Here is a 13,273-nt window from a genome sequence, read left to right on the forward strand (position 1 = left end):
CCCCATTAAATTCTGAGCTGGTTGTTAAAGAGGCTGCGACTTCATCTGTGTCATCAGATTAGCCGAGTGATTTGTCCTCACAGAGGTGACTGGTGGAGGATCCTCAGCTGCTCACACGTTAACCAGCTGCCATCTAGTGTCACATCTGGGACAGTCACAGGATCGTATGATAACGACGATGCAGATCAGTGAGAGGAGGTGGGTGCAGGGACTATTACTGATAAAAAAGGATGAAGATGAAGCTGCCAGGCAGGAGGAGAAGAGCTCAGACGGAGGAGGATGCTGGGATAGGAGGAGATGGAGGCAGATGATCCGCTGTGCAGTGGAGCTATGAATGCAGCAGCTGAAAGAAGAAGCAGATTTACAGTAGGCGGCTGATCTGGCCTCTCCTTTCAGTGCCTGACAGTAACAGACTTTGACCTCCCCCCCTGTGGCTCCAGTTGAATAAAAGCCATGACTGCTGGATGTTTGAGGGAAAATCTGCCTATATTACAATAGGAGGCTAAGACGGGCCTCCATGCTCGTCTGATCATGTGCTTGACAGTTGTTGCACCAACGTGGGCACGGCCTGTTGAACAAGAAGCCAGCAGGCATCATAGATTTCAACGACAGGCTGACTCGCTGACAGATCCGCGCCTGCTTGCCGCAGGCCGAACACACGGGGGAAGGTGTGTTTGCGGGGAGGAGGGTTCAAAGGTTATGCCTGGAAGAAGCAGCAGCAGTGATGGGAGACTGTCACGGCCCAGCGAACACTGACATGCCGACTGAGCTTATCCTGGCCTGCCGACGCTCATCTCAGGGTGCTAAATTAGATCCATCGCCAGTTCATGAAAGGCATGCGTCTGACAGCACGCCTATCAAATCCCCGCAGATGTGTGTGCAGCAGTGAGCCACACTGCTCATAAATACGCTAACATGTAAAGTCAGGTCAGACAAAGTCCCCAAATTGGCCCAGAGTCAGAGATACAGCTGACAGACAGGAGAGAGGGTTTCTGCATGAAAATCAGCAGGAAACAGACACGTTCACACACAAAAGTCCTTCTTATTAAACTCGAAACAGCTTTAAGAGCATTTAATCACTGGTGGTTTATACTGTGTCATATTCTAGAGGGAAATATAAGCTAGGAAAGCCTTTGACTGCTAAAAAAGAGGAACAAAAAATACAACTCCCAGAAGGCTCTTCGCACAGCGCGTGCGCTGTTGTACCATAACGACGTGATGAGCGTTTATGTTTTCAGTAGCAACCGTGAGTTAAACTGAACAAAGTCGTTGTAAAAGGTAAGAAATACGTCAGATGTTACCAGAAAAATGACCGGAAACAAGTCAGAAGTAAATATGGAGTCACGAGCGTTTGAGGCGACACGCAATCTGATAATTAGACGGTTCCGCTAGCTCGTTAGCTACTGCTGCTAATGCGGAAAAAAACACGATAGATTCAGAGCTTTTCAGTGAAATACATCCACGTACGCATAATATATATTTTAATTTATTTACCTGATATTAATATGGTGTGTCCCATTGGTCAAAGATAACGCTGCTTTGTTAAATCATCGCTCGGTACCAGACTACCTTTAAATTCTATACGTTTTAATGTTCACGGTCGAAAGTAGCGTTAAATGTGGCTTCGTAATTATCGTCGAAGACTCGGAAACATCGGAATTAGCCGGTTTTAAGTTCGGCATACATGTAACACACTAGGCTGTTTGAATTTTGGTGCTTTTGAAATGGTGAACAGTCCGTTTAACACCGCGCTATTAGAGGCGTCTTTAAAGTGAAGTGCTGCTGATTAAGTTTTCATTGTAAAGTATTTTTATTCATTGTGCCGATTGTGTTTTTAACCTCACTGAGAGATTTATCTTCAGAGATGAATTATAAAAGGCGTAAAGCTGTCTGTAACCGCCACCGACGGTTGAATCTTCTGTCCAGGCTGAAACATGTCAACCCTCCGGGATGAGACGGCAGCAGATGTGCCGGTCAAGGACGTCACGGTGGACCTCTCCAGACTCACACCGGCTCCACCAGGTGTGTCCACACTCATCAGGCTGTTTCAGAGTCCTCCACGTACCAGCAGACAGTTGCATGACTAAAACGTTGAATTCTAACCTACATTTTAGGTTAAATCCAGTGCTCTGTTTTATGTGGTACAGTTTGTTCACCTGCTAATTTGTTGATTTCTGCTCACAGAGTCGTCGACCTATCAGCACGCCCGTGCGCGACTGGACATCTCGCGTGTGTCCCGGGAGGAGCTGGAGGACCGCTTCCTGCGGCTGCAGGAGGAGACGCTGCAGCTCAAACAGCACAGCCACAAACGGGATGATCTAATCAAGAAGTGAGGCTTCTCCCATATGCCCGGGGCGTTTTTATCACTGAACAAAAGCACGTCTTTAAAGAGAACACGTTTATTTCCTCAATAATATTTTTCCACACAAAAAGCTCCAGAATCCTTAATGTGTCTAACAATATACCATTTAATTTAACTGTCTCTCTGCAGACTGAGCACAAAGCTGAAGAGGCTGATGAACAACCGTGACCGCATGGAGCAGCTGGCAGCAGGGACAGCCCCATCCTCCAGGGTCCGAGACGTGGAGATGGAGGAGATGATGGAGGAGCTCCACGAGAAGGTCCGGGCCCTGCAGGCCGAAAACGAAGGGCTGAAACAGCGCCTCCTGGTGGCAAAGCATCAACTCATCAATCGTCAGAGCCAGAGGCCGACGCCGTACGACCGCATCCAGCCGCGAGTCAACACGGGGTTGAAGAAGTTCAGAGACGACATGTCGTCTCCGTCTTTAATACGACCTAAAAGTGAGTTCTGCGGCGTCTCCAGAGCTTCTCTGCCATCACGCTCCACGAACTGCGTGTTTTCTTTCTCTCTGTTTAACTTTTACCATCTTCCCTCTGTGAATTCATCTCCTGCAGGTACAAGGAGTTTGGAGGGAGGAGGACGACCTCCGACTGGCCTGCTGCCTCGCTATGGGCACAGTCTGCTGGAGGAGGCCAGATCAGAGATCCGCAACCTGTGAGTAGGAATGGGAATCAGTGAGATGTTAGTGATCGATTCTGGCTCAAAAACACCTCTAAGCAGGATATCACTCCGGGTTCTTGGCTGGCTTAGCGTTAGCATGCTGTCTGTGCAGGTGCATGTAAAGAGCTGAAGTTGTGTCAGCAGCATGATGGAGCTGTTTCTGGATGCACGAGCACAAGACTCCATAAGCAGGATCGATCGGCAAACAGACTAACAATTCCATACAGCTGGACTACTGGGAACCACTTCTCTACAAGAACCAGTTCTTAATTCCCGTCCTTACCTATGAGTCATCCTGAGCTTATTTAAGGCAAGGCAAGTTTATTTGTACAGCACAATTCAACAACAAGGTGGTTCAAAGTGCTTTACAGAGACATTAGAAACAAGAACAAATAAAAAGCATGATTTAAAATTGATTAAAACAATCAAACAAACTAACTAATTAACAAACAAACAAACAAACGAAACAGTATATAAAATCAAAACAGTAAAATCAGTAGTTAAATGCAAGTTTTGAAATTTAAGCTTAAAAGTGTGGATTTGGTGCTTTATTCAAATGCAGCTGAGAACAGGTGAGTCTTCAGCCTGGATTTAAATAAACTGAGTGTTTCAGCTGATCTGAGGCTTTCTGGGAGTTTGTTCCAGATATAAGGAGCATAAAAGCTGAATGCAGCTTCTCCGTGTCTGGTTCTGACTCTGGGAACTGATAAAAGACCGGATCCAGATGACCTGAGGGATCTGGAAGGTTCATACTGGGTCAGGAGGTCACTGATGTATTTTGTAGAGATGGCACGATACCACTTTTTTATGTTCGATACCGATATCATAAATTTGGATATCTGCCGATACCGATATGAATCCGATATAGTGTGTTTTAATCAACAAAGCTGTTTTTTAAATATCTTGCTGCATTTTGTATAAGTTCATACTCAAGTTTAAAACAACAACTACACTAAAGCTATTCTGTTATACCTGTATGCAAAAAAAAAAAAACATTTCATAGTTCAGCAATACTGATCAATCTAATAAACTTAGACCTACACCATCCTCCCTATTCTGGTATTTTAAAGAGTACTTAGCATAAATATTAAGCAACCTAACTAATAGGGTTCCAACTCCCAGCAACAACAAAAATAAATAAAAAATAGGGAACCACCCCTCACGCTCCACCTCATGATGCTTAATCGACGTAATCAACCTTAATTTGATGCAGTGTGAAACAAAATGCACAGAAATCAATTATTTTTCAAGAAATATTAAATAGATTCAACATCTTTCTTCAACAAAATTGCAGACTGCACAGATGGTACCTTCCCAAAGGAAAAAGTACTATAGCTTACTAGGGTATATATTAGACTTAATAGTTACTATATACAGTAATTGACTTCTATTCCTTTTACATCAGATTAAAACTTTGTGTGTCAGATAATTATTTATTAAAAGCTCGACATTTTAAATGAGAATAAGAAAGAAAAGTATGTCTTTGTGCCCCCTTTTCCCTGTTAATGCCCTATCGGCCCCCCTGGCTAAACTTTGCTAGATCCGCCCCTGCACAGTTACCAGCGTCAGCTGTAGAAAAAGATCCTCGAGTAGAAAGTAATATTAAATAAATTCTAACAACAGCTGATCAAGCTTAAACGTGCTGCTGTTGTTCAGCCGCTGGTTTCCTCTTTCTGGTGCAAAGTGGGCCAAAAACAAACTAGAGACACGGACTCGCGACAGAAAAGCCGATCAGCTGATCATTAAGCAGTTTCATGATTGAAGTAGCAGCCGGAGAGGCAGTCGCTCCATATATCGCTTGTTAAGCTTAACGCAGGAATGCTTTACAAACATTCAGAGATGGACTTACACACTTGCTTTACTTCTCTCGGGATAACTTTGTCGGAGATGAAATGCCGGGTTGCTAGCGAAGCTCCAAATGCTATCCAGACCACCGACAGGTCCTGCATGCCACAGCCGCTCTATCACGTGATGCATACTGCTCCGACGTGCTAACGTTTTGAGGTGAGTTACGGCGTGTTGCAAGTTTTGTGAGGTGCTTTCGTGATATTTAATGGATCGGATTACATTTTTTATTTTTCTCTGATATCCGATCCAGTCATTTAGGTCAGTATCGGACCGATACCGATACGTAATATCGGATCGGTCCATCTCTAGTATTTTGGTCCTAAACCATTCAGAGCTTTATAGACCAGCATCAGAACTTTAAAGTCTATCCTCTGACGGACAGGCAGCCAGTGTAAAGACCTCAGAGCTGGACTGATGTGGTCCACTTTTTTGGTCTTAGTGAGGACTCGAGCAGCAGAGTTCTGAATGAGCTGTAGTTGTCTGACTGATTTTTTAGGTAGACCTGTAAAGATGCTGTTACAGTAATCAAGCCTACTAAAGATGAATGCATGGACTAGTTTTTCCAGGTCCTGTTGAGACATCAGATCTTTTATCCTTGAAATATTCTTGAGGTGATAGTAAGCTGACTTTGTTATTGTCTTAATGTGTTTTTCTAAGTTTAGGTCTGCATCCATCACTACACCCAAATTTCTCGCCTGGTTTGTGGTTTTTAGATGTATAGATTGAAGTTCTCTGGTGACCTGTAATCGTTTTTCTTTGGCGCCAAAGACTATTACCTCAGTTTGTTTTTGTTTAGCTGGAGAAAATTGTGGCACAACTAGTCATTGATTTCCTCAATGCATTTACCAAGAGCCTGTACAGGGCCTCGGTCTCCTGGTGACATTGTGATATATATTTGTGTGTCATCTGCATAGCTGTGATAGTTTATTTTGTTGTTGTTTATAATCTGTGCCAGTGGGAGCATGTAGATGTTAAACAGAGGGGGTCCCAAGATGGAACCTTGGGGAACTCCACATGTGATACTTGTCTGCTCAGATGTGAAGTTACCTATTGATAGAAAGTGTTACACCCCAGCCCAGGGAACCGGCGTGCGACATAAGGAAAATAAAAATAAGGAAAAATGCCCCCCCACTCCCTGCTCTTAAGGAGGACGAACCAACAAAAAACAGCTACCACGGATTTCACAACAGCCAGTCAGTTTGAGTCCCAAAAGGTAGCAGGCATCAGGGTGAGCATGGCCAAAACAACAAACAAAAACTCTAGAAATGAAATGCAGCTGGCTTACCTTCACAGAAAACCCCAAACAAAAATTACAGGTGTCTTACCTGCCTCCCTAACCAAAAACAGGAGAAAAGGTTCCCAAAGAAAAATGGCTTCTCACCCCTACCGAGTAAAAACAGTATCAATAACTATTTACATCTACAGTGGGGCAAAAAAAGTATTTAGTCAGCCACCGATTGTGCAAGTTCCCCCACTTAAAATGATGACAGAGGTCAGTAATTTGCACCAGAGGTACACTTCAACTGTGAGAGACAGAATGTGAAAAGAAAAATCCATGAATCCACATGGTAGGATTTGTAAAGAATTTATTCGTAAATCAGGGTGGAAAATAAGTATTTGGTCACCTCAAACAAGGAAAATCTCTGGCTCTCACAGACCTGTAACGTCTTCTGTAAGAAGCTTTTCTGTCCCCCACTCGTTACCTGTATGAATGGCACCTGTTTGAACTCATCATCTGTATAAAAGACACCTGTCCACAGCCTCAAACAGTCAGACTCCAAACTCCGCCATGGCCAAGACCAAAGAGCTTTCGAAGGACACCAGGAAAAGTATTGTAGACCTGCACCAGACTGGGAAGAGTGAATCTACAATAGGCAAGCAGCTTGGTGTGAAAAAATCAACTGTGGGAGCAATCATCAGAAAATGGAAGACATACAAGACCACTGATAATCTCCCTCGATCTGGGGCTCCACGCAAGATCTCATCCCGTGGGGTCAAAATGATCATGAGAACGGTGAGCAAAGATCCCAGAACCACACGGGGGGACCTGGTGAATGACCTGCAGAGAGCTGGGACCAAAGTAACAAAGGTCACCATCAGTAACACACTACAACGGCAGGGAATCAAATCCCGCAGTGCCAGACGTGTTCCGCTGCTGAAGCCAGTGCATGTCCAGGCCCGTCTGAAGTTTGCCAGAGAGCACATGGATGATACAGCAGAGGATTGGGAGAATGTCATGTGGTCAGATGAAACCAAAGTAGAACTTTTTGGTATAAACTCAACTCGTCGTGTTTGGAGGAAGAAGAATACTGAGTTGCATCCCAAGAACACCATACCTACTGTGAAGCATGGGGGTGGAAACATCATGCTATGGGGCTGTTTTTCTGCCAAGGGGACAGGACGACTGATCCGTGTTAAGGACAGAATGAATGGGGCCATGTATCGTGAGATTTTGAGCCAAAACCTCCTTCCATCAGTGAGAACTTTGAAGATGAAACGAGGCTGGGTCTTCCAACATGACAATGATCCAAAACACACCGCCCGGGCAACAAAGGAGTGGCTCCGTAAGAAGCATTTGAAAGTCCTGGAGTGGCCTAGCCAGTCTCCAGACCTCAACCCCATAGAAAATCTGTGGCGGGAGTTGAAAGTCCGTGTTGCTCGGCGACAGCCCCAAAACATCACTGCTCTCGAGAAGATCTGCATGGAGGAATGGGCCAAAATACCAGCTACTGTGTGTGCAAACCTGGTAAAGACCTATAGTAAACGTTTGACCTCTGTTATTGCCAACAAAGGTTATGTTACAAAGTATTGAGTTGTATTTTTGTTATTGACCAAATACTTATTTTCCACCCTGATTTACCAATAAATTCTTTACAAATCCTACCATGTGGATTCATGGATTTTTTTTCACATTCTGTCTCTCACAGTTGAAGTGTACCTCTGGTGCAAATTACTGACCTCTGTCATCATTTTAGGTGGGGGAACTTGCACAATCGGTGGCTGACTAAATACTTTTTTGCCCCACTGTATATACAACAAACTATTTACAACACAGGGGGAAATCAAGACCATGACAAACTGAAACACAGGGCTTAAATACATAGAGGGAGTAATCAGGGAATAGACAACAGGAGGGAAACACAGCTGGGGCAAATCAGAACTGACGAGACAAGGAAGCGTAAACTGAACACACTGAGATAAGACAGACCTTCAAAGTAAAATAGGAAACGCATAACAGTCATGCCTAAAACAAAACACTGACAACATCGAATCGTAACAAAAGTATTTCCTGTTTTCTACGTATGTTTTGAACCAGTTTAGTACAGTTCCTGAAAGACCTGCCCAGTTCTCCAGTCGTTTGAGTAATATGTTGTGGTCAACTGTATCAAATGCTGCACTGAGATCCAGTAAAACTAAGACTGACATTTTTCCACTGTCTGTATTCAGACATATGTCATTGAACACTTTGGTCAGAGCGGTTTCAGTGCTGTGGTTCTGCCTAAAACCTGACTGGAAGGCATCGTAGCAATTATTCTGTTTTAAGAAGTAACTGAGCTGTTGAGAAACTGCTTTTTCAATGATCTTACTTAAAAACGGGAGATTTGAGATCGGCCTGTAGTTGTTCATTTGTGTCTTGTCAAGATTGTCCTTTTTCAGTATAGGTTTTATTACAGCAGTTTTTAGTGATTCTGGAAACACACCTGATAATAAAGAAAAGTTGACGATCTGTAACAGGTCTGACTCTAAAGTCTTTGAGACCTTTTTGAAAAAACTTGTTGGCAGGACATCTAAACAGCAGGAGGAGGAGTTCAGTTGACCTAAGATGTCCTCCAGGTCTTTGCTGTTAATAGGTTGAAACAGTTTCATGGTGTTTAAACAGGTTTTCGGTGGACACAGTACATATCCTGGATATTAAGGATATTATTAAAGGTGGTATTTTACATCAGTCATTGAAACTCCTCACAAATATTTACCGTGTCCTCCTAGCTGGCATCGGCACTGAAACAGGAAGATAAGAGTAACTAAGGCTCCACAGAGCTTCCTTCTGAGGATTTATAAATGACAGTTTTTGTAGTTCTTTACTGGATTCACGCTGTGAGTGAAGTGCAGACTCGCAGCTTTAGCTGGAGGGTTTAAATAAGGTCGTGACACACACAGTCCCTCATTTTCAGAAGCTCATTGATTGTGACGCGCCATGTTTGTGTCGCAGAGAGAATGTGATCGAGTCCCAGCGGAGCCGCATGGAGGAGCTGGAAGGTGCATCGGAGCTGCTGAGGGAGGAGCTGAGGAGGAAGGAGGCCGAGTATGAAGAGAGACTCCTGCAGGTCCGGCAGGAGCAGAGCTCCAAACTGAGGTACGAGCTGCTGGTTTTAAATAAGAAGCTTCCGTAAAGCTGAGCGGCGCCTCGTTCTGATGTTTCCTGTTATTTCATCAAAAATGTCGTTTATGTTTGAGTAAATGAAAATCCATCTAAATAAAACCAGTGAGAATATTTTGGTCTCAGGTTTTTGTTGGAGGGGAGCACCAGAGCCTGTTTCTCACGGTTTCAGTCCAACAGCTTTCACCGTATCAGGGCAGAAGATGAGCTCGTGCTGTGGCGAGGCGTCCGTCATTCACAATAATCACTTTCTGTGGTCACCTCTTCACTCAAAGCTGTGCTCGAGGTCGAGGTTGTGGATGAATCTTTGTTTTTTCCTGTCAGGACGCACGTCAACAGCAACGTGACGCTGATCAAACTGCAGAAGCAGCTGGCGGTGAGATCCAACACCGTGGCTGAGCTGGAGGGGCGATATCTGCAGCTGCAGGAGGTGAGACGTTTCCTGGCCTCCTCCTCTTCCTCCCCCACCTGAAACCCTGCAGCACCAAGATCAACATCCAGTAATCACTACTGATCTTCTCTGTCTGTGAGAGAACAAATTATCGCACTTTTCTATGCAACGCTGTGACTTCAAGCGCAATCAAATCCCTCTGCAGCCAATCAGGAGAAAGATTTCTTAAGAGGGGAGGGGCTTGATTCAGTGCACAGCATTGTTTTAAACTGTGAATCATGCAGATGATGGCACTGACACACATCTGCAGACACAGCTGGCCTGACGAGATCAACAAGACCAGGTGTCAGGTGTGTACACAGAGCGAGCTAACAGCGGCGGCGTTTGTTTTGCAGAGTCAGCAGACGCTTAAGCTCAGTCATGAAGCGGCGATGGCGAAGGTGGACGAGCTGTCGGCGGATCTGAAAAACGAGCGGCTGAAGCGCTTGGAGCTGGAGAAGCAGCTGCAGAGTGCCAGCGTCTCCAGGACGAGGATGGAGCAGGTGAGCCCGAGTCCGCTGTAGGGGTGTGCTGCTGTGCAGGTGTGGTGGCTCACCTGCCTGTGTGTGCGTTCAGCTGCAGGAGAGGATCGGCGAGCTGGAGCAGGACAGAGACCTGCTGAAGGACAGCAACGAGAAGCTGCTGAACAGGTGAGCAGAAGGAGGCGAAGACACGCCGCGGCGCTGTGAGGGCCGTTTGTCCATGAACGTTTCAGTCTTACCTGGCCCAGGTTGACCTCCGTCACCTCCTCCTTTTGTTGCAGCGCCTTTGACGTCTCTCAGCAGGAGAAATGGCAGCTTCAGGAGCAGCGGCTGAAGCTTCAGATCTCTCAGCTGGAGACGGCGCTCAAGGCCGACCTCGTCGACAAAAACGAGATCCTCGACAAAGTCAAGGCCGAGAGAGGTACGGGTACGCCCCCTACCTGCCCATTAAGACCGCTCCGTGTCCCGTGAGAGCGCCGAGGGTGAACGTGGCGACCGATTTCCTCCCTCTGATTGTTTTTCAGACACAAACGAGAAGCTGAAAGAAGCAAATCAGAAGCTGGAGGTGCAGTTCCTGCAGCAGAAGCAGCAGCTGGAGGAACTGAACGAGCAGCTCAAGTTTTACAGTCGGGTGAGCAGATGAATCAAATCCTCTCGCCTGCTGCAGGTTTGGTGTGTGTGACATCACCGTGCTCTTCACAGGGGAGCAACTACGACGTGGCCGAACTCACCGAGGCGCTGCTGCTCGTCAAAGTGAGTGCCCGTCACACGCCGCTGCCGTCGTTACTGCGATCATACACAGCCCAGATTCAGTCTCACGTCTCGCCTTTTGTCTGTAACATCATCGTCTATCAGACACGTAAATCCCAGAGGAGTGGAGATCTGGACTTCCTGAGGGAGGCGGAGGAGGAAACGGGCGGCACCAGCATGGAAAACGCCATTAAGGAGCTGCGAGCCGCTCACGCCGAAACCATCCAGGAGCTGGAAAAGACCCGGAGCCTCCTGAGCACGGAGAGCCGGATCAGCCAAGGCTACAAGGTGGAGCAAACACACCCGCCCACTTTTATTCTTACTGTATGCAAAGCAGCAAGGGGAGGGGTCAGAGTGGAACCTGATCACGTTTGTTGTGCTGAGCAGAATCTATTTCCTTTCTTGTGGCCGCAGGCCGAGCTGGACGCCGCGCTACGCAAGATGGACGCCGACAAACTCGAGTACGAGCAGAAGCTAGAACGCCAGGCTCAGCTGCTGGACGCCAGGGCAACGAAGATCAGGAAACTGGAAGGTTCCCGCCCACCCAAGCATCCATCCAGTTCTCCTGCTGATGTTCAGTTTAAAGAATAAATGAACCGTTGATGATGAGGTTTCTCTGCTCCGCAGCTCAGCTCAGAGACATCGCCTACGGGACCAAAACCTACAGCGTCAAAGCGGACGCCACAGCCGAGGACGAGGCCGACGAATCTGGCGAAGCGCTTCACCTGGAGAGTGGAGAAAACCTGCTGGAGCTTCAGATAGTAGGCGTCACGCTGTCTGGCTCTGCCCTGCAGATGCTGGGCGAAGCTGAGCCCGCCACCTTCTGTACGTACGCCTTCTACGTGTTCGAGCTGCACGCCACACCGGTGGTGACGGGCCACAGTCCAAAATACAACTTTACTTCTAAGTACGTGGTTAGCGTGGACGAACGCTTCCTCGACTACCTCCACCGGGGCGCGGTGAGGGTGGAGCTGCACGAAGCGCTCGGTCTGGACTGGAGGACGCTGGCGGCTGGCGAGCTTCATCTGCAGCAGCTGCTGGAACAGGACGGGAAGGTTCACGGCAGCGTGGCGCTCGTCGGTGAGTCATTGGTCTGTGGGGGGAGGGAGAGACTGACATAAGCACAGACTGAGAGACAGCCAAAGAGCTGCTCGTGTAAAGGCTCAGGCTCACCGACAGAGTCCATGTTTCATTTGTCACACACACAGACACACACAGACACACACAGACACAAGAACAACACTGAACAGGTGCAGACCGACAGCGAGCAGTGAACAACCGTTACCGGGTGCATCACTAAAGTACATTATTTTGTTATTAAGTGCATGAGCAGTGTAGAGAGTCCAGTCCAGCATCACTCGGTGTGGACACACTGCAGGTCAGGGAGCTCTGAGCGAGCGGTGCATCCAGCAGAGCGCACCGCTCTTTGGAGAGCTCGTCTATCCCGATGCTGTTCCTCCACCTTCAGAGGGAGGTGGAGGTCTGAGGAAGAAGAGACGCTTCTTTAAAAAGATGTTTAGCGCCATCTGCTGTCAGTACGGAACATGACGTCATGAGTTTGGTTGGTTGTGGCTAGCAGACTTAACATAAACTAATGTGAGTCTGTTAGCTGCAACCAACCACATGACGTTACATCTAATGTAAATTAGCCTTTATAAGGGGAGCGCCTCATGTCCGCTCTAAGCTCAAATATGTACAAGGTGAGAGTAGGGCCGAGGACACAACCTGGATATTTACCTTCCTGTGTGTCATGAGGGGCCGTGTGACCCGCGAGCCAGCTCAGTGACGGCCGGATCCACGCGGTCTGCGGGCTGGCGGCTGTACTTGACGATGACGGTAGACTCGGCGACTGTCGGTGATGCTCGATGAAAACGCGTCGTCAGATGAACGCTCGTGTGCAAACCTCTTTCAGGGTCGCGTGATGAGGCGCGCTGCTTCGGCTCCTTGGAGTTCTGGCTCAGGCTGAGGGTGCCCATGACGGAGACGCTGCGACTGTACCGAGAGAAGATGAAGGCGGTGAGCTTCATCATCACCCGTCATCACTCAGATACACGAGCAGGAGGATACACCTGAGCAGGTGAAGGTTCTCACTCGTGTCGTTTCTCCTCAGCCTCCGCCAACGACCGGCGACTGGAACGAGCTCTTCATCACCGTCCGCCGCTGCTCCGGCCTTCAGCCGCGAGGCTCCTGGCAGCCGAGCCCCTATGTCGTCTACAAGTTCTTTCACTTCCCCGACCACCCCACCGCCACCGTTCACAACCGCCAGGACCCCGACTTCCATGACCTCAGGTCGTACTCCGTCTCGATGGATGCGGACCTGGACCGGTACCTGAAGTCGGAGCTCCTTCAATTCTACGTGTTCG

At 47.4% G+C, this 13,273-nt stretch overlaps 1 protein-coding gene across 2 annotated transcripts in view; it reads left to right on the plus strand.

Annotated features, from left to right (window-relative positions):
* The first annotated feature begins 1,132 nt into the window (after positions 1–1,132).
* rpgrip1l (RPGRIP1 like) overlaps positions 1,133–13,273 on the plus strand; it is a 23,036-nt gene continuing 10,895 nt past the window's right edge. Inside the window, exons 1-17 of one of the 2 annotated variants that reach the window (XM_080303313.1) lie at positions 1,133–1,278; positions 1,927–2,022; positions 2,185–2,329; positions 2,492–2,802; positions 2,917–3,016; positions 9,081–9,224; positions 9,573–9,678; positions 10,035–10,181; positions 10,255–10,328; positions 10,442–10,581; positions 10,685–10,791; positions 10,863–10,913; positions 11,016–11,198; positions 11,325–11,442; positions 11,538–11,990; positions 12,823–12,926; positions 13,021–13,273. The exon at positions 13,021–13,273 is cut by the window's right edge and continues 84 nt beyond it. In XM_080303313.1, coding sequence (XP_080159439.1) covers positions 1,935–2,022; positions 2,185–2,329; positions 2,492–2,802; positions 2,917–3,016; positions 9,081–9,224; positions 9,573–9,678; positions 10,035–10,181; positions 10,255–10,328; positions 10,442–10,581; positions 10,685–10,791; positions 10,863–10,913; positions 11,016–11,198; positions 11,325–11,442; positions 11,538–11,990; positions 12,823–12,926; positions 13,021–13,273 — 2,524 coding nt within the window. In that variant the 5' untranslated portion in view covers positions 1,133–1,278; positions 1,927–1,934. The remainder of the gene's footprint in view (positions 1,279–1,926; positions 2,023–2,184; positions 2,330–2,491; positions 2,803–2,916; positions 3,017–9,080; positions 9,225–9,572; positions 9,679–10,034; positions 10,182–10,254; positions 10,329–10,441; positions 10,582–10,684; positions 10,792–10,862; positions 10,914–11,015; positions 11,199–11,324; positions 11,443–11,537; positions 11,991–12,822; positions 12,927–13,020) is intronic. The other variant, XM_026172326.2, reaches the window with a different exon arrangement.

Source organism: Astatotilapia calliptera, chromosome 7, assembly GCF_964374335.1.
Source record: "Astatotilapia calliptera chromosome 7, fAstCal68.1, whole genome shotgun sequence".
Classification (NCBI taxonomy): Eukaryota; Metazoa; Chordata; class Actinopteri; order Cichliformes; family Cichlidae; genus Astatotilapia; species Astatotilapia calliptera.